At 46.2% G+C, this 24,886-nt stretch overlaps 1 protein-coding gene across 1 annotated transcript; it reads left to right on the forward strand.

Moving 5' to 3' along the window:
- The first annotated feature begins 3,907 nt into the window (after window positions 1-3,907).
- Window positions 3,908-22,692, forward strand: LOC128400104 (Golgi-associated RAB2 interactor protein 3-like). Its single transcript, XM_053362118.1, has 8 exons — window positions 3,908-3,997; window positions 5,537-5,591; window positions 6,382-6,545; window positions 14,354-14,553; window positions 17,330-17,579; window positions 18,851-19,137; window positions 21,096-21,142; window positions 22,488-22,692. The coding sequence occupies exons 2-8, from the start codon at window positions 5,537-5,539 to the stop codon at window positions 22,601-22,603; spliced, it is 1,119 nt and encodes a 372-aa protein (XP_053218093.1). The 5' UTR covers window positions 3,908-3,997; the 3' UTR covers window positions 22,604-22,692.
- Window positions 22,693-24,886: the final 2,194 nt, after the last annotated feature.

Genomic DNA, 24,886 nt, shown 5'->3' on the forward strand with positions numbered 1-24,886 from the left:
CTCTCCTGCCTATTGCTTTGCTTGACATAGTGTCAGGTGGATCAGCTTGAAAGGCGTCCTTGGTCGTGCACCAGGGATGGAGCCGCAGCAGACTGTCTCAAACTGCTGTTTCAAAACACCTCCGCTTCTTTGCAGTCAAAGGCTCCCTCCTAACCATCCCTGCACCCTCCTACTTATTGAAGCGAGGGGTTCCTGCCAGCATACGGACCACAGGATGTTCACCTGCCTTTCATATGTTCCGGGTTTCCAGCCAACGAAGAAGAATTTCAGTCAACTAATTTGTCTTTTTCACCAACTGATTACTTTTAAATACATTTGCATGCTGGGAAAGCGTCAATATAAGTGCCATTTTCAGATAGCAAAAGGAAGTAGGGTGATAACTAACTTACAATAAACAAAATCTGCCACTTATAGTTGTTGGGAGGTAAATGGTTCCTTCGCCCCCACCCTCCCCCCCACCTTTTTCTATTTCCTGTTATAGGAAAAACACCAGACACCCAATATCCTCCAAAACACACACACACACCAGCCAGATTGATTAGAATTGGCCCTCTCCAACACAGATGGAAGATCTGTTATTTTTAAAAGCTCTGTGACAGGCTGAAATTCAACAGGCAATGCTTTCCCAGGCATTGATTTCCCAGCTGCAGTGATTGGTGTGCTGCCTATTGAATTCCTGCCTGTCATGCACCTGCCAAAGCACAAAGACATTTTTTTTTTGAGGGGAGGAGAGAAGAGTGGCAATCTCTTTGCAGAGTCATGCAATACCTCTTCAATATTGTTTGTCCCTGGCTGATTCGGGGGGAAAGTTTCAGAGCAGCCCTGTTGCCTTCTGCAGTATCACAATTTTCAAACCAGCCACATCTGCCTCCCTCCACCCCATTGCCTTGCCTAGACAGTGCTCATCCTTTTCAATTCCAGGTCAATTACATCTCTCCTCGAGATTCTGCCTGCCAATCTCTCTCTCTCCACTATTTTCCTATCAAGGCATTTTTCTTCTTCTTCATTAGCTGCTGAGAGATGCTCACTCCAGCAAGGAGGAGGTGGTGTGGGGGAAGCAAAGGCATATTGAGGAGAGGGGACTTGAAATCATTTTCATGGCCAGGAAAGGTGACTTTTAGCTATCCAGAAATAATAGTTTAACCACAGGACCCAACATGGCGGAAGCTCTGCTCTGATGAGTATGGTTAATACTAGAGCTGTGCTGAAAATTCCAAGACCGACGTTTTCAACTATTCATTAGGTGATTGGGGAGAAATTAAACTCTCCTGAAAAATCAGGGGAGGGGATTTTTCTGAAATGTTCACTTACCTTTACAAGGTAGTCCATGATCAGAAGAAACTTTTCATGTATGTGACAACAGCGGCTAGAATATTACTGGCCCCAAAATGGAAAAGCGATGAAATACCAACTGAAGAACAATGGCAAGAAAAACTGGCGGAATACGTGGCAATGGCAAAGCTAACTGAAGGATTAAGAGACAAAGACAATAAAGACTTTAAAAAAGAATAGGAACCATTCGTGCTGTATTTACAGAAACAATGTATAAAGAACTGGACTCACTAGGAGGTTTTGTGTAAACACTTACAATGGATAAAATCAATATACCGTAGATATAGAAAATATATATTGATGTTAGAATGGTAAGAGGATAATAACATGCAAGTTAAGTTTAATTTCAAGAGTTAACAAAATAAGCAGGGAGATTTATATGTTAAAAAAACCAGAAGAGGAAGTTGAGGGAAGTCGTGGGAGGGGGGATTAGAAAATGTACGTTATGTTATTGGACATTACTATGATATAAATGTAAAAGTAAATAAAAATTATTTAAACAAAAAACAAAAAACCCCACCAAGGTAGTCCATGATCTCCCATTTTTTCCTTGCTTGTTTCAACTTAAAAAAAAAAAGTCCATAGCTGGTAACAGCAGCAAAAGACACTCTTTGCTGCTTCCCACGGGGTACAGTTCCTGGAAGGCTTAGGAAGTGCTGCCATGTCTCATCCCATCATTCCCAAGGCATTCTGGGAAGTGAAGCCACATGTGAGACTCCTGAGTCTACAGCTTTCCATCTGGTGAACTTATGGACAAGAGACTAGGGGCCATCCACACTTTTGCTTATCCTCTGCCTAGAAAGCATGAGTCTGAGCAGTTTCCCACTTGAACTGCTCTTTCTAGGCATGCTTCTGAGCGGTCGTCCCCCTTGCCCGGCTCCTTTCCAAGGGAAGACCCACTCTTTAGCTCTGGCTCTAAATCAGAGCCGCTCCGATTGAGTGCTAAAGAGCAGTTTCCCCCACCTTTGGGTGGGGGGAGGGAAACAGTGGGGCAAAATGAAGTGTGGATAAGCCCTCAATAAGTTAAGTGGCAACACACACACTCCAAGTGAGATAAATTGATCCTCCCAACCCCCCAAAGGAGCAGAAAAGCAGTTACCATTTTTGCAAGGGGTGTGTATTTTTTTGGAAAGGGGGAAGGGGGTGGTTTTGGCTCAGCCTTAGTTAATCTGCTGCCCACTTGTTGACCCAGGTTGCTTTTGAAATTTGGTAGGGGCAGCGATTTGCAATTGGAACTGATGCTGCATTTCAGCTGAAGTTGCTCTCGGAGTGGTTCAACTTCAGGAATCTGAATACACATTAAAGGAAGAGGAAATAACTTCAGCAGGATTATTCAACTTAGTATTTCTCTATCTTATCTTGCTTCCATTGTGGACCTCAAGGCTGTGAGTTCCCAGGACGTCTCTCATCAGATCTCCTTCGCATCATCTGGCTTAGGGCAGCGGGTGCTCTCAGAGACCATTTGCAAAATCTCCCGTTGTGCACAGGTTTCTGTATCTACAGGTATTCCAAGGCCATTTGGGTAGGTGCACAGGGTGGCCCCAAGGTGCTGCCTGAGGCAGAACAGCAAGGCTGGCCAAGTTATTTCAGGACCTTGGACAGAAAAGCCCTCCTCTCCCCATCGCTGGAAAACAAACATGCAAGGATCACGCAGATCATTTCGAGGAAGTGCTGTAGCTTTGTGGCAAACCATTTGCTTTGTCTACAGGAGGTCCAGGACTCGAATCTGAAACCCTGGAGAGCCTCTGCTCATTGGTATAGAGAATACTCAGTTAGACAGACCAATGATCAGCCTCTGTGTTAGGTAATTTCCTATGGTCCTAATTTGCCTGAAGCAGTCAGATCAGGCAGTAGAGCACAAGACTCTTAATCTTGTTGGGCAAAAGATCCCTGCATTGCAGGGGGCTGGACCAGATGGTTCTTGTAGTTCCTTCCAACTCTATGATTCTTTGACTATGACTCTATGACCTTATTCTGCCTAATGGGAGGGGATAAAGGCTGCACCTGTTTTCATCTGTTTGTCTAGCCAAAGCTACAGGAGCTCTGTCTTCCTCCATCACACCTGATCACCACCTTAGCAGGAAAGGGATCTGGGGAGAGAAGGGGGCTGGACTACGAAGCTGAGGAAGTTTGGGGTTCCAGGAGGGAAGAGGGGAAACTGAAACGTTGGCTGCAGCTTTCCAGCAGCACAGTCTGTTTACCTTTTTTTGACTCTAGCATTCGTTGGAGGGAACGGCACCACCAAGGCTCAGCCTTGCGTGCAGACGGTCCCCGGTTCAATCCTTGCCATCTCCAAGTGGGGTGGTGAGATTCTCTTGCCTGGAACCCCAGAGAGTCGCTGCCAGTCAGTGTTGACAATATTGAGCTAGATGGACCAGTGGTTTGATTCCAATAAGGCCACTTCCTAAGGTCATACACACCATGTGTCGTGAAGAGAACCAGCCCAGATCCTGAACCTACCAGTCCAGGGGGTGGAGACGGACCCCTAGCCGCTAACCCCTTCCTCTTTACCCCAGCCACCCATTAAGGCCTGGGCTAAAAAGGTCATAGAGGCAATGATGACATCACAACATTCATCCCCCAAGCCAAGGGAGGGGGAAGCACAGAGGCAGCAGCTGTGGGGAGTTAACATTGAAGACCTTATGTTACAAGCTACAAAAAGACGGTCAGTGACTCCTAGACCTAGAGATTTTTGGCGGGACTCTGGGAGAGAGGCAGGGAGGGTGATAACCAAGGCTACAACAAGCAGTTACTGCCTGAGATGGTCCTCTAATAAGGGAGGCTGTAAAGTCCTATGAATGGTGACTATTCCCTAGAGACAAATAAACGGCAAGGATAGGCCTTTCTCTCTGAGGCTGCAGACATACCATTCACTTAAAGCACATTACTTCCTCAGAGAATCATGGGAACTGTAGGTTACCCCTTCACAGTACACCCAAAAACTACAGTTCCCACGATTGATTTTTTTTGGGGGGGTTCATATGCTTTAAATGTATGATGTGTACACAGTTGCAGGAGATGGGGGGAAACAGGTGCCAGGCTACTGAAGTAGTCAACAGGCATCCCAAGCACAAACATTTGTTCTCTTACCAGAGAGCATTTCCCAGCATGCCCTTGAGGATATTAGAACTCACTGCTTGTTACAGTTTCTCAGGGGGCCCCTTCACATGAGTGTGTATGTGTGCACATCACTTGAGTATAGAATCCTTGATGAAGCAGAGCTGAACCTGCACGGACCAACTCCATTGAAAACTCCATTGCGTCTGAAGTCATGGGAGGTGGGGCAAAAGTATTTGATCTGTGATGGGTCATTCACATCGCCACTTGGATGCTGCACTCAGTGAGTGACAGACATGCGTATGTGTACTGTTCATAGAAAGGGGAGGATCCCCTTTTGGTCATGTGATGAAACACCTAGAACTGAGAAGCTGATGGCATTATTATCATTGCAAATTATGCAATTAGCAGTACTAACAGTAGTTTATCCTGCCAGGATCATTGCAAGATCCTTAAACAAATCAAGACATAGGACTAAGGGCCAAATTTGTGCATATGCTCCTTTATAAGTTTAGATGCAAATTTAGGCAAAGTTTCAGAGGGAAATCTGCCCTGTAAGCAAAGCATATTTTACATTCTTAAAAGGGGGTGGAACAGAAGTTCTAGAGCCTACTGGAACACCCCCCCCAAACAATACTCCTGTATCCTGCATTTCGCCCAAAAAGCTCAAAGCAGTGTTCGTCATTTCAGTCTATTTTATCAAAGGGAAACTGAGCCTGGGTGAGAATGACTGAGCTCAGAATGAGATGTCAGAATTCTGGGCTTCAGCAGAAGAGGTCATATTTTTGAAAGCTCCTCATCTCCCTCATTATTAGGTTTAGGTTTATTAAATTTGTATATAGCTTCTCACTAAGAAGTCCCAAAGCAGGCTATAAGCCAGTAAAAAAAAGAACAATACAATGATAACAATTCCAAATCATTAGTTGCTGCCCAGAAAAATGAAATGCAAAAACATCACAAGGTTGGAGCCAGGCAGGTCCTCTTGGGGGAGCATTCCATAAACAAGGGAGGGGGTGCTACTACAACTGAGTCTTCAACCTCCTGTACTTAGCATTTGTACAGTGCTGTTCAAAGCACATGAATTTCCTCATTGTAATCCTTATAACACCCCTGTGAGATAAAGTAGTATTATTTCCCTATACTGCAGATGAAGGGACTCTGGAAGAAACAAAGCGAGAGAATGGCTTTCCTAAGGCCTCCTGGTGAGTTCATAGAATCATATAATTGTAGAATTGGATGGGATCAAATACTGGAACTTCATTATTGCTAGCTCAGTCTCTTAGCCGTTACTCTACACCTGCATTTACAGAATGCAGGGGGTGTTTTTAGCAGGCTGGATCATAGATAGCACCTCCCCCTGTCATCTGCAGTAGTACATTCCAGAAATCAACCAGCTCTTTCTGGGAAAGCTGGAGATGGGCTCTCTGGCAGAAATAGAACTTACGGTAGTTATTTTTTATGACCTTCAGGAATTATAGTGCCTAATTATGGCACTATAATTGTTCCTCAGGAATTAAAAAAGAAATCTGGGCACTTATGGAATCGGTGGTTAAAATCAGTGCAGTTTTGAAAGGTTCCACCTGCCATCTTGATTCAAAATAGTGTCCAGTTGTACCCAAACACTCTCCCAGATTGAGTGCAATAGTGAGTGAGATTGCTGATGGCTTTCCCCCACTCTCCCAACCCCATTTTTTTTCCTGGGCCAAGCATGTGAAACTCAAATCTAAGTTCCTCACCCTCTCCATTTTATCCTCACAACCAAAATCATGAGGTAGGCCAGGCTGTGACTGGCCCAAGGTCACCCAGTGAGCTTCATGGCTGAGTGGAGATTTGAACCCTGGTCTCGCAGGTCCCCACTCCAGTCCCTTAACCACTATACCACACTGGCTCACAGTTGTCTCACCCGCTGGTCATTGGCCTACCTAGCATGTGTAACTCACAGAGGTTCTTCCTCCCTGTTTCTCCCCCAACTGCACGCCATTGTGGGTTCAGGACGAGGGAAGACGCTGAGATCCCAGCTGCCCAGCGTCTCAGCGGGAGGTGACTACGGCAAAGGACTTTTCAACAGGGAGATGGGACCATTGCAGAGCCAGCTTAGTCAAGGGGAATACGCCTTACTCAGGCTTGCTCCCATGTTGGAAAGTGACTTTGTGCAGGTAACTTGCAGCAAGATCAAATAACCCTTCTGGTTGGCAGGTGAATTTTGTTCTCGTCACCCTTTCCCCAAGGGCACCTCTTCCCTAGAAAGCGGGCAGAGGGAAGAAATAGCTGGGGCTGGCCCTACTATTCTCATGTGAGACGCCTGAGTCAGTTGAAGGATACGAGGCGGCAAGAAGCAGTGGTGGGGCATAGGAGGGTGGCAGAGAATAAGAGTTTGGATTTGATATCCCGCTTTATCACTACCTGAAGGAGTCTCAAAGTGGCTAACATTCTCCTTTCCCTTCCTCCCCCACAACACTCTGCGAGGCGAGTGGGGCTGAGAGACTTCAAAGAAGTGTGACTAGCCCAAGGTCACCCAGCAGCTGCATGTGGAGGAGCAGGGAATCGAACCTGGTTCACCAGATTATGAGTCTACTGCTCTTAACCACTACACCACGCTGGCTCTCAATAGAAGTTTCCGGCAAATTCTGAAGATGCACCTCTTCATCCCGGCCTTTGACCAGGGCCAGCCTGAGACATTTTGCTGCTGTAGGCAAAAGGCCCCAACACCACCCCCTCCCCAGTGCTGCCATCTCCACCCCACAACACCCACCGCACCCCACAGATCCAGGTCCCCACCCTGTTCCTGCCCCGGCACTGCTGCCAGCCCCATCACCATACCTGTGGCTGTGCTGGCTGCAGCCACAACACAGCAGCAGTACAAAGACAGGGGAGGGGGGAGTCTCAGATCCACTGCCTGAAACAAGTGTCTTCGCTTCCGCCCTTGCCTCTGACCCCTGCAATGTATGTTTTAAGACCCACCCTACACTTGTGGTTGTAATCTGGGTAACACTGTTTTTAAAGTTGCATTTTAAATTGTCGCAAGCCTCCCTCACAGGGAGGGTGACGGACAGGTAATAAACCAACCAGCATTATTATTATTATTATTATTATTATTATTATTATTATTATTATTCCCATATTGGCCTGAATATAATCCTCACTTTTCCCCCAAATTCCCACCGTGAAAAGTTAAAGTTCGGCTTATATTCACGACCTTACAGTATGCAGCCAGGAGCACGGGGCAAACAGCGCCAGCAGTGTGGCAAAGTGGTGCCCACCCTGTGCGTAGTCCCCCGTCCTCTCCCCCAAGGCCAGGAAGGGAGAGAGCAAGGAAGGAGAAAGGATGCTGGCAACGCAGTGCCCACCCCCCATATGCAGCCAGGAGCAACGAGGAATGGAGTGTGGCTTATATTCGGGTGTTTTTTCACTTTTTCTCTCTCCCCCCCCCTCCAATTTTCAACGTGTGGCTTATATTCGGGTGCGGCTTATATACGGGCCAATACGGTATTAGGGTTGGATTAACCATTAGGCAAAATAAGCACAAGTTTAGGGAATCAAGGGAAGGGGGTTGCCATAGAGATTTTCCATGGCTGGATTTTTAACATGAATGGTCACAGATTGCTCAGCTGAGCATTCATTTTCTCAGTTGAAGCCTATTAAAAAATCCCAGCAGAACCACTATGCGACAAGACCTGCCGGCTAGCCTTATCTCTACTAAGTATAGAAGCTGATGAGTTATGTGAGATTAGTTTTGAGGAGCCGATCAAAGACTTTGCAATTAGGAAAAAGTAGGAGGAAAAAAATTCAAATATAGATAAAGTGGAAGTATACATATATATTAAAAAAATCATTTTCCATCTTACTGTAGGGTTTTTTCCATTTTGAAAAATATTTTATTTTATTTATACTTTGAGTTGGATATATATGGGGCACTAAAATCTTTTCAGTGCTTCGGGCCTCTAAAGCTCCTAATCTGGCTCTGATTATTATTATTTAGTACTAAATTGCTTGTCTGTTTGGCTTCTGTACGTGGAAAGGGGCTTGCGTGCGCCATTTTGCCCTTCAGGCCTGCCCTGGAAATGTGTGAGGTGTTTCTCTGCCCAGAATTGTAGCAGATGCAGCCATTTCTTGAGGGCTGGGATTAAAAAGGACAGGAAGAACCGAAGCTGCTTCATTTCCTTCCTGGCAGGCTGCTCCTAAAAGCACAGGGACAGAGCAAGTTAAAAGAAGAGGAAGAAGATGGCCACTCTAGGCCCACCCCCCTTCCCATCTCTCCTGATGACTTAATCTCTCAGGTAATAGGGGAAGGGATGAAGCTCCACATGCTTGGCATGCAGAAGGTGCCAGGTTCAGCCCCTGACAGGGACGGCTGAGAGAGACCCTTGTCTTTAGCCCTGGAGAGCTTCTGCCAGTCACAGTAGACCATACTGAGCAAGATGGACCAATGGTCTGACTCATTATAAGGCAGCTTCTCGTCTTCCAAGGGAGAAATTCTGGGGCTCAAGGCTGCATGAAATGGTTGTTCATTATTAGGCATTTATCATTTAGCAAGTGTTATCAGCCCTTCCTTATTCTCTAAGGCTGCACCTTTAAAAACAACAGAAGCAGCAGCAGCAGCTCCTGTGCCTTTAATAGCTGCTGGGCAGGCAGAACCTGAATGGATGAAGTCTCTCTCGTAGGAAAAGCTCCACTGGTTGAATTTCTGCCTTTGCACGAAGAACTGACAGGAAAATAAATAGGCTTGCCCAATGACCAGTTTTTAAAAAGTAAGCAAACATCTAGGACAACTTCTGAGCTTTTAGCACGGGCGTGACTTTAAGAAAACAGCCAGGGAATCTTTTTAAGACTTGGAGATGGTAAGCATGATCACCTATTGTAGGGTAAATGACTGTTAAAAGCATAGTTTACAAGAGGAGTTTGAAAGCTGGCAGTCTTAACAATGATGTAAACAATATCTGCTCCTTTTCCCTTATGGGGTACCCAAGCGCCCGTACAGAGCCCTTAAGTGGGTTCCCTACTGGTAGGAGCAAATCACAGAGGCCAACCAGAGAATATTGAGAAGCAAAGCAGCTAGTAAGTCTGATCTTTCTTGAACTGTTGCAACAGGGTCCTTACTCACCACATGCAGGAGGGAGGAGGAACCCAGAACAAAGGTGTGCAAGCTCTTCTACAGTGGTACCTCGGGTTACAGACGCTTCAGGTTACAGACTCCACTAACCCAGAAATAGTACCTCAGGTTAAGAACTTTGCTTCAGGATGAGAACAGAAATCGTGCAGCGGCAGCGGGAGGCCCCATTAGCTAAAGTGGTGTCTCAGGTTAAGAACAGTTTTAGGTTAAGAATGGACCTCCAGAACGAATTAAGTTCTTAACCCAAGGTACCGCTGTATAGACTTTTGAAACTGCCACCCTGTAGCCCAAGACCACCCCCCAGTACATCATACATACATTACGGAAGGGGTGGTCTACAGCAGAGGGACTGATACTACAGATGCCCAAATGACTCTTAGATCCTAGGGATGGTTCCTATTCTGACATCCTTCCCACGCAAACCATTGTTCCTCTTTTGCTCCTGCCTTTACCTTCTGCTGTTCCTGAATGACAAACCACTAGAATTTAGGTAGAGAACCCACAGCCTGCGATGACTGATAGGGTGGAAGGCAGGGAGACCAACAGTAGGTGGCACTAACGAGCCAGAACCAATGAGAGGCAGAATCAACTAATTATATATTTACCCCTCTTCCACCCTTCCACAAGCATCGGCACTGAAACTAAGGAGAAAAAAACTGATACACAGGTGGTGTCTGGCCAGACTGAGGTTGGTGGGGGGCAGTGCCCCATATACCCAAATGGACCAGCCTCCTCTGCCCCTGGACTATCCTTCCTCAGTGCAGCCCCTAATCCCACCCTCCTGCTTCCTGGTGCTGCCAGCATCCCTGCTGAACAAGACAACCAGGATGTGAAGGATGGTGTGTGTGTGATATACAGAGGACCAGACATTCTCTGGGGTGGCCCCCAAACTATGGAACTCCCTCCCCACAGCTCTAGAAGTCATATCCCTAGCGCACTTGCCTGCAGACACACATTCACAAACACCAAGGCAACATCGAGTGCACTGTCTCCCACTTCACACTTTGCATTTGATGCAATTCATGTTGAACTGTGGCTCAGAAAAGGAAAGAGGAGGCCTGTTTTGAACAACAAAACACAGCCATTTATCACAAACAGCAATTATGAGATGTTTTCCCCTTAGTGCAACATCTTTGTGATTTTAATATTAAATCATACGATAGGACTTAGATCCAGGCTATGACAAAGTCAGTTCTTCCTGGATACAAAATGCCGCTGCTTGCCCCCGGTGCCACACACAAAACCACCTGTCAGATTGCCGCTGAATGAGTTTGACTGTAATTTCTTCTGCAATTAACATGGCCAGATCCACGGGAGATTAAATGTTCTTGTTTGTTTGTTTAAGGGACACTGCTTTGATCAGTTTACTAACAAGCCCTGCTTTAGAAGCTAGTGCAGAACCAGCTATTGCAGAGTTATTGAATATAGCTGGGTTTAAAACGAAAAAGAAAAACCAATGCAGAGTTGAGAGCTGTGGCAATACCTCAGGTACTTTCTGTGTGGGAATATGGCAGCTGCAAATTTATAGATACGAAGCTGCTTTGGGGGCTCAGGCCTTCCTTCTCTATAGACCTTCTTGGGTGCTGAGACTGGCAGAGGGGGCCTTTTTGGTAGTTCTGTTGCTTGGGGTGGAGAGAGAGTGGCAGCTTGGGAGAAGATATTCTCTGCGGCAGCCCCCAAACTGTGGAACTCCCTCCCCACAGAGGTCAAACTCTCCAAATATACTTATTTTCCAGGGAAAATAGGTTCAAAAATCTTCGAACCTAGCAGTTTGAAAGCACACCAGTGCAAGTAGATAAATAGGTACTGCTGTGGCAGGAAAGTAAATGGCATTTCCGTGCACTCTGGTTTCTGTCACGATATCCCATTGCACCAGAAGTGGTTTAGTCATGCTGGCTGCATGACCCAGAAAGCTGTCTGTGGACAAACACTGGCTCCCTCGACCTGAAAGCAAGATGAGCGCCGCAACCCCATAGTCGCCTTTGACTGGATTTAACTGTCCAGTGGTCCTATACCTTTTACCTTATTTTCCAGGGGCAGTCCTGGATTTACAGAAGCTGTCCTGGTTTCTGATTTGATCCCGGAATATTCCACTTTTCCTTGGGACGTTCCTATTTTCATCAGAGAAATGTTGGAGGGTATGGAGTTACCCAACCCCCGAGCCCCCTAAAGGCATAGGGTATAGGGAATCTTTGTGATGCTTAATGTTTTAGTATGCTTTCATATATGTTAGAAGTCGCCCAGAATGGCTGGGGCAACCCAGTCAGATGGGCAGGGTATAAATAGTAAAATTATTATGATGGAATAGGATGTCTCTATTTTCATCAGAGAAATGTGTGTGAAAGGTATGTCACCTTCATTATATACAGCTAAGGACGTGCCTTTTTACCTCAGCTTTTGATACTTGAGGCGTCAAAATAAGACCCAACTTATTTTTATGGTTGCTAGTTGTTTTGAATTGTTTTTATATTGTGTTTTTATGCTGTAACTTGCCCTGGGAGCTTAGGGTGAAGAGCAGGTAATCAGTCAATCAATCAATCAATCAATCAATCAATCAAATAATAGACCAAATCGGACCACTGGTCCATCCAGGTAGTTATTATTTATAGCAACTAGCAGCAGCTCTCTGAGGTATCAGGCAGGGAGCCTTTCCCAGGCCTATGTGGAAATGTCAAGGATTGAACCCCGGACCTTCTGCATGCCAAGCAGGTGCTCTACCCACTCAGCGACAGCCGTCCTCCTCCAAGTGTCTCCCTGCTTTCATTTGTGAAATGCAGGGTGGCACGTTACTCACATCCCTTAAATTATCTTCCCTGTTCTTATGGAGATGTAAAAACAGTTAACTGGCAGTCATTATAGGCCCTTATTATCCTATGCAGCAATTTCAGACTTCAGAGCGAGTGCCTGACAGGCAGGACAAGAGTAATTTGTGTTATGTTTCTGCAAAACAGCTTAGATTTCCTTATTCTGATTCTACTTCTTTTTAAGCATATCAGCTTCAGCTTGTTGTTACATTCAGAAGCTCCCCCCTCTTTCTCAAGCCCATTTATTTATTTGTTTGTTTGTTTGTTTGTTTGTTTATTTAAATTGAAAGCAGGACTCACTGAAATTTGTCCAGATCCTCCTTGTGGAAAGACAGTTTCCAAATGAAGACCACTCCATATGTTGTTAAGCAGGTGGAGACTTTAATTGAAAACCTGCCTACAAGAGAGGCCTAAATAGGTTTAAGAATGCAGCACTCTTTGGTTTCCTCTGTTGGAAAGACATATCAACTTTGCCTCCAACAATTTCAGCAACCATGCCTCCTTATTAACTAATGACAAACTTTCCCCTATTTGCTCATGTAAAAGTCTCTCCATTGTGATCATATATTGAGATAATATTCCATAACCCTTTTCTTATTATCCATTGGTCCACACCCAGTTCTGTATCTTCAGTTTCCACTTCATGTTGCATTTGCTATATTCTTCCAGCCTTATTTAGTATTGATTCTTCCACTTGTGTTTCTTCCATTCTTTTTCCAAAAAACAAATAAATGAAAAAATGCTTTATCCCCTGGGATCACTCCAAGTCATAGGTAGAACTCTTTCTCTCTCAATTCCATTGATGTCAGATTATCCAGATAACTCCGCATCTCTCCATTTATAACTTTATTTTTGTTTTCCAAAATCTTAGCTTTATCATTTGGTTGCTTCATTTCTCCATACACTTGTATAGTGGGTTCTTCCATTTCATCAGTTGCTCCTTCTAGTTTTGCCATGGTTTCATCTCTCTGTCCTGCCAGTTCTTCGTTGTCTAGAGCATCTATATCATTTCTGATCCCTTTTCCCGTGTCATTCATGTCTGGCTTAATTTCATTCCTCATTTCATTCGTCTGCGATCTGTAAGATTTTATTTGTTCTGCAAATATCTGCTGAAGAATGCCAAAAGTAAGCAGTGTGTCCAAAGCTGTTTTTCTTTCCTCTATCGCTTTTTTAATGGAACTTGCCATACTGAATGCTAAGGTTACTTAAAACATAAATGACACACAATCAATCTGACATCTTCCACCCCCCAGAAATTAATGGTGAAGCTATGCAGGAATCTCAGCTAAAGGATCTGTGACAGACAGCCCTCCGACCTCTGCTTAAAAACCTCCGGTGAAGGCGAGTCCACCCCTCTCATTGGGAGTCTTATTGTCAATACAGTTCTTCCTGATGTTTAGGCAGAATCTCCTTTTTTGTAACTTGAATTCATTGGTTTAAATCCTACTCTCCAGAGCAGGAGAAAACAAGTTTGCTCCATCTTCCATCCTTAAGATATTTGAAGATGACTATCATATCTCCTCTCATTTTCCTCTTTTCCAGGCTAAACATATCCAACTCCCTCAACCATTCCTCATAAAGTTTGTAATATGGGAGAAGCACCAACTTGCTTAAAAGAGGTCAACTTCACTGGGCATAATTGCCAGTCTTTTGGTCATATCTGAAGCAATCCTTTGGATCCCAGCCATAAGCTAGACTTCTTAAAACACTGATGGCCACCAAAGATTCAGTTAATCGATGGTGGCTTCAACACAGTATTTAAACAAGAAGAACCCAGAACAACTGGGGTGTGGCTGCTTAGGCTGAGCAGCTTTCATAAAGTTTGTTTGAGTTGGCCTGTCAGAAAACTGAGGAAACAAAACATTCCAGGAATTTACTTTTATGCTCTGTTGATGCCAACAGCATTCTGAGTGGCACAGTGAGGTCTCAGGCACCGCCCTTCTTGAGATGGTCTTATGAAAGACTTACGATGTGATACACCATCAGTGCCTGCTCATTCTGTTGAATGAGGCCCTGTATATCTGCCACTGCCCTTTCCTGCTCTCTGCAGATTAACAAGCGAGGAGAGGTGATTGACGTACACAACCAAGTCCAGACCGTGACTGTCGGGGTTGCTTGCACCTCCTCCAGCATGACGGTTCCCAATGTGCTGCTTCTGGCTCGCCCCACCTGCCCTCCCAAAGAGACGCCCCAGAAGTTTAAAACCTTGCTCCGCCAGTCTTCCTCGTCGCTGGGATTAGAGCTCACCAGGTAAGCCCAGCTCCCAGCTCCATACAGAAAATCCTGCAGATGCTGCAATGCCTTTCAAGGCTTCCTAACGTAAGACAGGCCACCATTTTTAATGGATGGAGATGCTGCACTTGAACAGGTCAAACTCATAGGTGAAGTGTTCATGGTATCTCTAGGCTGTAAAAAAAAAGGTTCACCTGTTCATTTCTGCCTGTTACACCACAGCTTTTCCTGGACTGAAGACTCTCGCAATCCTTTTTTTAAAAGGTTGGCAATCTTACAAGGGTGAGTTTGGGGTAGGGGTGGACAGGATAGGGTTGTAGAACCCAAATGACCACACTATGACTTCTGAATTTTGTTTTAACTGTTTTTAATCCTGAACTTTAAATTGTTGTCAGGTGCCCTGGGACCTGCTGGGTTTTCCACCTGTATTTTTCCATGTATAAGACGCCCCCATGTATACGAGTCCCCCATGTATTTTGGGGGACTCCAATTTAAAAAAACGAGGGAAGATGGCACAGAGTTGTTTTTTTTGGGGGGGATGCCAAAAATCACTCACCCGCACGCGTTGCAAAATCTGCCTCTCGTCTGTCCTCTCGCCAGCAGAAGCTGCCAATCGCCCACCCAACTGCCGCAGTGTCAGCCAATCAACACCAGCTATTGACGCAGCAACCAGTAACACGCCCAATAGCCACTGACAGCCGCGGAAGGAACCTATGCACTATCCATGTATAAGGCAACCCCCACTTTTCAGCATAATTTTAAAATAAAAAAACCTAGTCCTATACAGTGGTACTTCAGGTTACATACACTTCAGGTTACATACGCTTCAGGTTACAGACTCTGCTAACCCAGAAATAGTACCTCGGGTTAAGAACTTTGCTACAGGATGAGAACAGAAATCGTGCTCCGGTGGTGCGGCGGCAGCAGCAGGAGGCCCCATTAGCTAAAGTGATGCTTCAGGTTAAGAACAGTTTCAGGTTAAGAACGGATCTCCGGAACGAATTAAGTTCTTAACCCGAAGTACCACTGTACACGGAAAAGTACAGTACTCATAATGATGGTGGTGTCCTTTATCATGGCTCATGGCTCAGCCATCTCTTAATGAGATTTGTGGGTTTGAGCCCCACATTGGTCAAAAGATTGCTGCATTGCAGGGGGTTGGACTAGATCATGGAGAGGCAAACTAAGGCCCGGGGGCTGGATCCAGCCCAATCACCTTCTATATCTGGACGGTCCAGGAATCAGCATGAGTAGAATGTGTCCTTTTATTTAAAATGCATCTCTGGGTTATTTGTGGGGCATAGGAATTCGTTCTTTTTTTTTTCTTCCCCAAAATATAGTCCGGCCCCCCACAAGGTCTGAGGGACAGTGGACCGGCCCCTGCTGAAAAAGTTTGCTGACCCCTGGGCTAGATGCCCCTCATGGTCTCGCCCCACTCTATAATTCTATGATTCTGTTTACTGCAGCAAAGTTGTCAGGCTCATCTTTTGGACAGGGAAACTTGTCCTAGGTGATTAGGTGATGCTTGGAGAAGTTGCGTTATCCTTATCCATCCCCGTTCCAGTCAAAGGTAGCAGGCATGCTATGTGTGAGTGGAGAACAGGACAAGTGTTTTGGGCAACAGACTGAAATTTTGAACGAGACAGAATGGGGTGAGGGAGAGAGAACTGAGCTGAAAACCCTGGGAGCACTTTGGGGTGCTAACTGCTTTGCTGGAGGACAGTTTTGGCTGTCTGGTCCTCCTCCACCTATGCTCAACCTGTACATTTATAATAATAAAAAATGCAACAAGTGACCTCCTTCCAAAGGAAACTGAACCCAGGCAAACATTGCAACTCTGGAACATCCTCGCTGCTTGGAGAAGTGGGTTGAACAGCACTGATTTAATTTAACACCTCCCATTTAATACTCAGATTCAAAGGCAGGCAAGGACCGTGGGCAGACAGGCAGCTATTGGCAGGTAGGAGACTAGTAGGTTTGGCACCGCTGACAGCTTCCGTGACTGAGCGTGGCTTTGATTCAGCTCTGCTTCCTGTCCTATTTGGATTCCTCAGTCCCCAAGTCCACAGCAAACTGCCATGCTGAGTTAGACCATTACTCTGTCTAGCCCAGGACTGTCTACACTGATTGGCAGAGGCTCTCTGTCTCCCACCCCTCTTGGCCAACTTTTCCTGGAAGGGTTTGCAATCCTTCTTGGTGGGCTGGCTACTAACAATGAATGCTGATTAATGAGCAACGAAGGTCATCTAGGAATGGAAGGTGGCAGGTGGAGCTGTGCCTCTGTGTGTGTGTTGTCAGTTTTGTATGTAAAGGGAGGAAAAACAGAGGCAATTTTGTATTGTTACAAGCACCTGCTTTGAATGTGCACTGTGACCATTTCTGGAGGGTTTTGTATCATTTGCTAGGTGTTTACTCAGCGGTCTTGATGGTTGTTGGCTACCGGCTACTAGACAAGCCTCACCTGCTTGAAAGGGATTGCAGAGAGCAGCCTGACAGTGCAGAAATATTTGTTGGTTTTTTAAATAGATGAAGAAGCCTGGACCTATTTGTCTAGAATTTGGCGGGATTTACCCATCCAGGCTATGCTTGCAAAGTTCATCCAGTTCTGCCAAACAGAGAATAAGAGAGAGGCTAAAACCATTTCTTCATTTTCCTCACTAATAGTGAATTGGGAGGCACAAAAACTTCATGCCTTTCTGAAGCTGTTTGGACCAAATCGGGGCTGTTTTTGTACGTGCTGAATCAGCGCCCAAACTGAATCATGCCCCTAATTCTTCCTTTCCACCGCCTACAGGCTTATCCCTCTTCATTTTGTCAAGATCTCGCTCCACAACGCAGAGAAGAAGCAGCTGCGATTCAAGTTGGCGAGCGGCCGCACCTTCTACTTGCAGCTCTGCCCCCAGCCTGGCGCGAAAGAGGATGTCTTCAAACTGTGGGTCAAGGTGGTCAACATGCTGCGGCCGCCCTCGGACCAAGGGCCCCTATTGCACAGCAAGAGCGAAGACCCTGGGGGGTCTGGGGAGGCCATGACTGATAGGGCACAGGTGTGCAACTCCTTCTGTTTATATAGCGTAATCGCTATACAAGACACTTTGCAGGGCAACAAGAGCACAGGAAACGGGTCTATCTAGCTTAGTATTGCCTACACTGACTGGCAGCAGCTATCCAGCATTCCTGAGAGGGGTTTCTCCCAGGCCTCCAGGAAGATGCCACGGATCAAACCTGGAACCTTCTTCAGATGCTCTGCTACTCGGCTACAGCCCTTCCCCATGTCTCCATGCCCCCTTGCTTAAGGTTACCAGATTTTTTCCAATGAATCCGGGGACACTACTAAATAGATGAATTTTGCCAGGGGACTGATTTGTAAATCTGGGGACTGTCCCTGGAAAACGGGGACATCTGGTAACCTTACCCTTGCTGTCTTCTGCCTTCTTCATGCACCCCTTGCTGCCCCATACCAATATCTCCGATGCTGCAGGAAGCTCATGGGAGAGGTCTGGGGTGGGGAAAACAGGGAGAAGCAGTAAGAAGAGACTCAGAACTGATTGGATTCCCCTCCCACCTCTTAGCAACACAATTCGATCCTTGGATGCTTTAAGCTGGTTGGACATCCGTTGGAGAGAAGGCAGAGAGAGAGAGAGAGAGAGAGAGAGAGAGAGAGAGAGAGAGAGAGAGAGTGTTATCTTTTAATTTACAAACAGCTTGGTACATGCACTCACATATCACGAAGAACACGAAGCAGCCCCCAAATCAGGTTGCTTCTCTTACAGCTCTTGCAGGAGTCTGTTAAATCAGATTTGTATGAACATTTCTGCTTTTTTAAAGAAAGAGCAAACGGCAGATTGATTCCGTAAGCTGGGTGGAGGGGATGGTTGGTGGAAAGGGACACACACACAAAGCATGCACGCACACACACACACACACACACACACACACACACACCTGGGATATTTTCTGTGCTGCTCCACTCATTGGTGTAGATGGCAAGTGATGGAATAGCCATAGGTATGGTGAGGGAAGAGACAGTAGTATGTGGGCCCTCATGTGCCAATTGCGCGCACAGAAATGTTGCATCTGAACCTTGCTTTCAAGACTGCAGCCCACTCCAGACCCCGGCAGTGTGGTGTACTGGTCAGAGTGTTGGACTAGCACCTGGGAGACCTGGGTTCCAGTCCCAAAGCCACGAAGCTCGCTGGGTTCCCTTGAGCCAGCCACTGGTTCTCAGCCGAACCTACCTGGCAGGGTTATTGTGAAGATAAGGGTTAGAATTATTTGGTGGTGCGTTCAACAGTCCTGATCCATCTCTCTGCCCCAGAGCCTGGGATCCTTAAACCTAGAAGAAACAGTGAGCATCCGTAGTATCTATTCACCCGCTGAAGTTCGCAGCCCTGCCCAAGAGGACGTCAGGAGCAGGCGCAGCCTGGTTTTCTCAATGGGGAGCCAGCCCAGCTCCAGAGCCCCCAGCCCTTCTCCATTTGAAAGCGAAGGAAGGACAACTGAGTTTGAGGACCTGGGGGTGCCAGAGCCATTGGAGCGCCCGCCCAGCACCAGGAGTCAGGGCAGTCAGCCCGAGAGGACTGAGAGGAGCCCTAGGATGAGCAGGTACTGGGTTAGGGCTTGTTTGGGAGAGGGGAGGAGTGTTAAGGGAGCTGAAATTTGCAGCACTCCAGCTCAAACACAATGTTTTGAAAAGCAGGAGAGAGCAAGCAACTACTGGGAGGCAGTGGGGTGTAGTGGTCAGAGCAACAGACCAGGACAGTGGGAGACCTGGCTTCAAATCCCCACTCGACTGTGAAGCTGATTTGAGTGCCCTGGGGCCAGGCACCATACAGAGGCTGCGTACATAGCAGACATTGAAAGCGCATTTCCCTAGGCACGCATGCGCACCCCCTGGGAATGGCAACTTACCTCTCACAGAGCTACAATTCCCAGCACCCCTCACAAACTACAGCTCCCAGGGTTCTTTGAGGGAAAGCCACATGCTTTAAATGTATGCTGTTTGTACGCAGCCATAAAGTTGCTGAAAAGATTGCAGGGGATACCACAGAGAGCCACCACCATCACTTGGTAGTCAACCAAACCCTTTAGGAACCTGGAAGATGTAAGTCATTTCAGCCTGTAAACGGGGAAGGGTGGCACCTGTAAGCCTCTGAGATGTTGTTGGACTAGGAATGATTGGGGATTAAAAAGGTAAAGGGACCCCTGACCATTAGGTCCAGTCGTGGCCGACTCTGGGGTTGCGGTGCTCATCTCGCTTTATTGGCCGAGGGAGCCGGCGTACAGCTTCCAGGTCATGTGGCCTGCATGACTAAGCAGCTTCTGGCGAACCAGAGCAGCACACAGAAACGCCATTTACCTTCCAGCCAGAGTGGTACCTATTTATCTACTTGCACTTTGAAGTGCTTTCGAACTGCTAGGTTGGCAGGAGCTGGGACTGAGCAATGGGAGCTCACCCCATCGTGGGGATTTGAAGCGCCAACCTTCTGATCGTCAAGTCCTAGGCTCTGTGGTTTAACCCACAGCGCCACCCTACGATTGGGGATTAGCAAACCATTATCTATTGGTTATTTAATCAAACAGTGAAATGTATTTTATTGCTTATTGCTTATTTTTATTTTCAATATTATTATTTCTTTATCCCAACCTTCCACATACAGATCCCAGGGTGTCTTAACACCTAAAACGCAACTTTTAGAACAGAATTACTATTCAGTATTGGATTTGACAAACAGCGTTATAGCTCTGCAATTTGGAAAACAGATTTCAGAGTTGGGTTGTTTGTTTTGTGGCCCCCTGAAAGCTGAGTTGCAACCACCCCAAATTGAAACACATCAAATGCTGAAACTGATTTTCGGACTTAGGGTTCATCTGGACTTCTTTTTGTGCCATGCTTTCCAGGCCCAGGCCTGCACTTTAAAGCTCCCTGTCCAAGCAGTTGTTATCACGGCACTTTCATGGAATCATAGAATTGTAGAGTTGGAAGGGACCCTGAGGATCATCTAGTCCAACCCCCTGCAATGCAGGAATCTGCAGCTGAGCCATACGGGGATCAAACCTGCAACTTTGGTGTTATCAGCACCATGCATGCTCTCACCAACTGAGCTATCCAGGCCCTGAGAACCCACATTTTAATGCTGAATTGGAGCAAATGGCAACTGGCAGAAAACCTGATTGCCATTTGCTCCAACTCAGTGGTAAAATGTGGTTTTTCCTGGGGAAAGCGATAGGGCAGAAGAACACCCGTTTCCATCACAGAGCCTTAGAGCTTGGATCTGTGCCTGGAAACATGGTGTGAAAGGAAGTCTGGACTACCTTTAGGTAGGTTTCACCTCCAGTATACATATGTTACTGGTTGTGGGTGTGCATCTAGTGGGTTAAGAAACCAGGAGACCAGAGGGGGCGGGTATTGAAGACAAGCCTGCTTGCATCCTAAAAAATAAGGTTGCAAGGTAACTAAATTTTCCCAGGGATCCAAAGCTGGGAAAATTTCCCATGATGGCCGTAGGGAATTGTGTGATGTCATTGGATGGAGTGGTCTTGACGGGCTGTTCTCGTTTCAGGAAATCCAGTAAGAGCAGAAGTAGCAGAAGGAAGTCTCCCCGGAGAAGTAAGAGATGCTAAATGTTCTGACAGTTCTGCCCTTTGGTGGCTCCTATCAATCACCTTCCTACTCTAGCTGATAACCAGCCCTGCTTAGGTTCTGAACTGGTCTCTTTAGGATGGCCACTTCTTGCATTGCCAAAAATGAGGATAAAACAGGCCACAGTTTTGTCATTATGGTTGCTTAAAGAGAAATGCATCTCGCCATAGTGTGACCAGTGCCCCTGGTTCAGTCTGCTGCCCAGGTGTCCACTGCTGATGGGCAACATCAAGTCTCTGTTCTTAGGCTTCTTCTTTAAGCCAGACCAGGGCCATGCAGCCCTTCAAAGACCACTATAAAGCCCCACAGTGAAGGCTGATCCTTTAGGCTAAATGTTCAGTCTGTCTTCAGTGACTGTTTGCCTTCTTACTTACAACCAGTTTCCTATCCGCTTCCTCCTCCTTAGTTTCAGTGCTGTCCTTATAGACATCAGCAGGGATGAAGATGGAGGCAAAACCAGAATTAGTTGGCTCTGCCCATCATTGACTCTAGCTCCCCCTACTGTTGGCCTCCTGCCTTACGCTCTACCTGTTGGTGACAAGGGGGGGAGGGGAAATAGGTATAAAAGGAGAATTCAATGGCTGCCTAGATCTCGGCTTGGGACAATTATTATTTGGTGGGAGAACCCCAGCAGAGATTTAAAATCACAAAATATGCAGCTAGGAAAACGTGGAAATATAGACTGTTGAACCTTTAATATATGCCCTTGTGAGTTACAAAATAGTCTCCTCTTCCCCCAGCATAGAAAAAGACCACATTAAAATGGTTTACTTACAAACTCTCTGAAGGTCAGATTCATGTGCTCTTCCACACAGCATTCAGAAAATGTTGCAAAGGCAGGAAAGCCTGGCTTAGTTACAGAAGCCAAGTGGTATAGGAACACAAGAATGGCTTGTTAAAGCCATGTGGTCTGAGCTTGGAGCAACCAGCTCAGACCTTCTCACATGCTGAGGATGTTGGTGGCCCCCAACTCCTGACTTCTCTACCCACTAGGCCATGCTGGCTTGAGATGATGGGTGCTGGAGACCAACATCATCTGGAAGGCTGCAAGCTTCCCATCCCTGGATTAGGTCTACACTATCCCTCCTCTCCATCACAGAACTACAATTCCCATATTTCTCTAAGAGGAGGAAATGGCTATTAACCCAGTTTAAGTTAATGGGTCTCTCTTTTTCAACTCAGGCTCCTAACCCTGCCTGCCTTATCTTTCCATCTCTCCCACTTCCTTGTTTGCCTGCAGGCTGTGTCCATGAGCAGACCCTTGTGCTCCAGGGAGTCATGTGTCTACTTCCTTTTCCTGTTTCCTCCGCAGGTTCAAGCCGGAGGCCCAGCAAGATTATCTCCCTCATCAGATCCTGCTCCTGGGGGAGGCGGAAGAGGAGCAAGAGCCGAGATGCCAGGTCCCGGGGCAAAGGAAAGAAACGCTGAGCGGAGAGAAAGGAGAACCCAAATTCCGGAGCCTCTTGGCCACCTCAACATTACTAAAGAGACTGGTTATAATAAAAACAAAGGACACCAAAAAAGCGCAAAGCATTGTGGGTATGAGGGAAATGAGAAGCAAGGGTCAAAGTTAAGGAGGTGCAGGACACACTGAACAGCAAAGACAGTTCCATTTTCTGACACTGTGTCGCTGCTCTGCAGCTGCAGCACCCGCCAAATGGTAGGGCCGGCCTAGCTTAAGAAACTTCCAGACGAGGCCAGAAGCAGACTGAGGGAGCAAAAGCTCTGTACAGGACTAAATTGTTTCCTTCTTGGACGTGCTGTCCTTTCTGTTGAACCCCAAGACGAAAATCCCTCCACTGGTAATCAATAAGGCCTCACACCTTTGGATTGGCCTGTTCCAATGCGGCCAGAGGCAATTATTACCGGATCCCCTCCATTTCTCCACTTGGGGCCACCTTCATTAAAATTCTCAGGGGAGTGCCAGGAACATTAACTTTCGACTGCCTCCGTTTGCCAAGGTCACCTGATGGATTTTGCCACTTTCTGCCATGGGGTCCGCTAATTAACTCAGGCAGAATGGAGAGGGGCTTGTGACCCCTGGCAAGCCATGAAATTATCACTCTGACGAGATTGTGCTTGAAAAAGCAAAGTGGGTGTGTGAATAGGCACTAGAATTGAGTCTTTGCAACCATAAGCACTGAGGGTGTGCTATACCAAGAGGCAGGTAGGTATGCTGGGAAACTGCACTGAAATGAATTTTGAGGTAAAAATTGCCTCTGAAACACCCTTATTTGCCCTTCCTAAAGCACGTTTCAAGGTACAAATGCTTTTTGGCCCCCCCCCTTTACTCCCCCACATAAAGGAAGATAATTACAAATCGCCTTTCAACTTATTTTTTTTTTTACCTGGCCAAATAACAAAACTCAACAGGTGGATTTCTCACCTAACCGCCCTCCTCACATAACAATTAGGATCTCCAGATGGGAATTATACCAGCCTGATTTCCATCAAAAGACATGCCTGGCCAATTCAGTAGGGGCCAGGTAGACACTATAAACTAGGTCCAGATGTGATATGTCACCAGAATGCTGACAAACCAGCTGTGACTCTCCTTGTTACCCACTCCTGCTTATCTGGGATTAGGCCCCATTTCTGAGGAGGTATTTATAGCATGACACTGTAAGTCAAGCAAGGCAGTGGGTGGGCCGAATGGTCCCTCCAAATCCGTTACAGACTAGACTATGTGATTCTTTTCAAAACACCAGGGGACACTGTTATTAATGTTTGTTGACTCCCTTGACAATTACAAAAACCATACAATATACTTATGGCCTTTTTTGTTATATCGATATACGTTGTATTATACTTTGGAAGATTTCTCCCCCCCTCCAAAATACAGTTTTACTGATTTCCAATATATAACAACAATTACAAAAAAGACCCACTTCTCCCTCTCCAGGATGGTCAATCCAGTTAAGTTTGCCAAAGTCCAACCTGTTATTTTGGTGTTTGCCATTCTTTGGGGTTATCAGTAAAGTATTAATATTTATTTATTTTTCTTATGTGCAAATCAATAAAACATTTTTTTAAAAAAGTAATGACCTGGATGAGGCCCAGTCAACAAATTAAATCCTGAAAAGATGGTGGTTCAGGGGGTGAGCAATTCCCTAATTCCAGGTGAAGTTCCCCAGAAAAAGGATGCTGTGCAGCTTGAGTGTGCTTCTAGATCTAGTTTTGTCATTGAGGCCCAAGCTGATTTGGTGGCTTAGCGTGCTTTTTAAGAGCTTTGGCTGATAGGACATCTACAATATCTCCCGGGCAGAGTCTGCTTACCTATAAAACACTAAACATTTGGAACACAGGTACATAAAGGGATGCCTGCTCCCATTTCAGCCTGCTCAGGTATTCTGCTCATCTCCTAATGCCCTTCCTCCAGCTGTCCCCATCAGTAGACAGGTGGTGATACAGGGCTGGTTGTTTATTTGTCTGCAGCACTCCATGTGAGTACCGTATTTTTTGCACCATAACACTCACTTTTTTCCTCCTAAAAAGTAAGGGGAAATGTTTGTGCGTGTTATGGAGGGAATGCCTACGGGTGGCATGCCTACAGATTTTCCTCCTCTAAAAACTACGTGCGTGTTATGGTCGGGTGCGTGTTATAGAGCGAAAAATACGGTAATTCCCTTCCTGTGGACAGCACAGCAACCCACCTGTCAGCCAGCCACTCCAGGGCAGATGCTTTTGTAGCTGCCTGCCCCATTGTTGTTG

The sequence above is a fragment of the Podarcis raffonei genome, chromosome 13 (assembly GCF_027172205.1).
Source record: "Podarcis raffonei isolate rPodRaf1 chromosome 13, rPodRaf1.pri, whole genome shotgun sequence".
Taxonomy (NCBI): domain Eukaryota; kingdom Metazoa; phylum Chordata; class Lepidosauria; order Squamata; family Lacertidae; genus Podarcis; species Podarcis raffonei.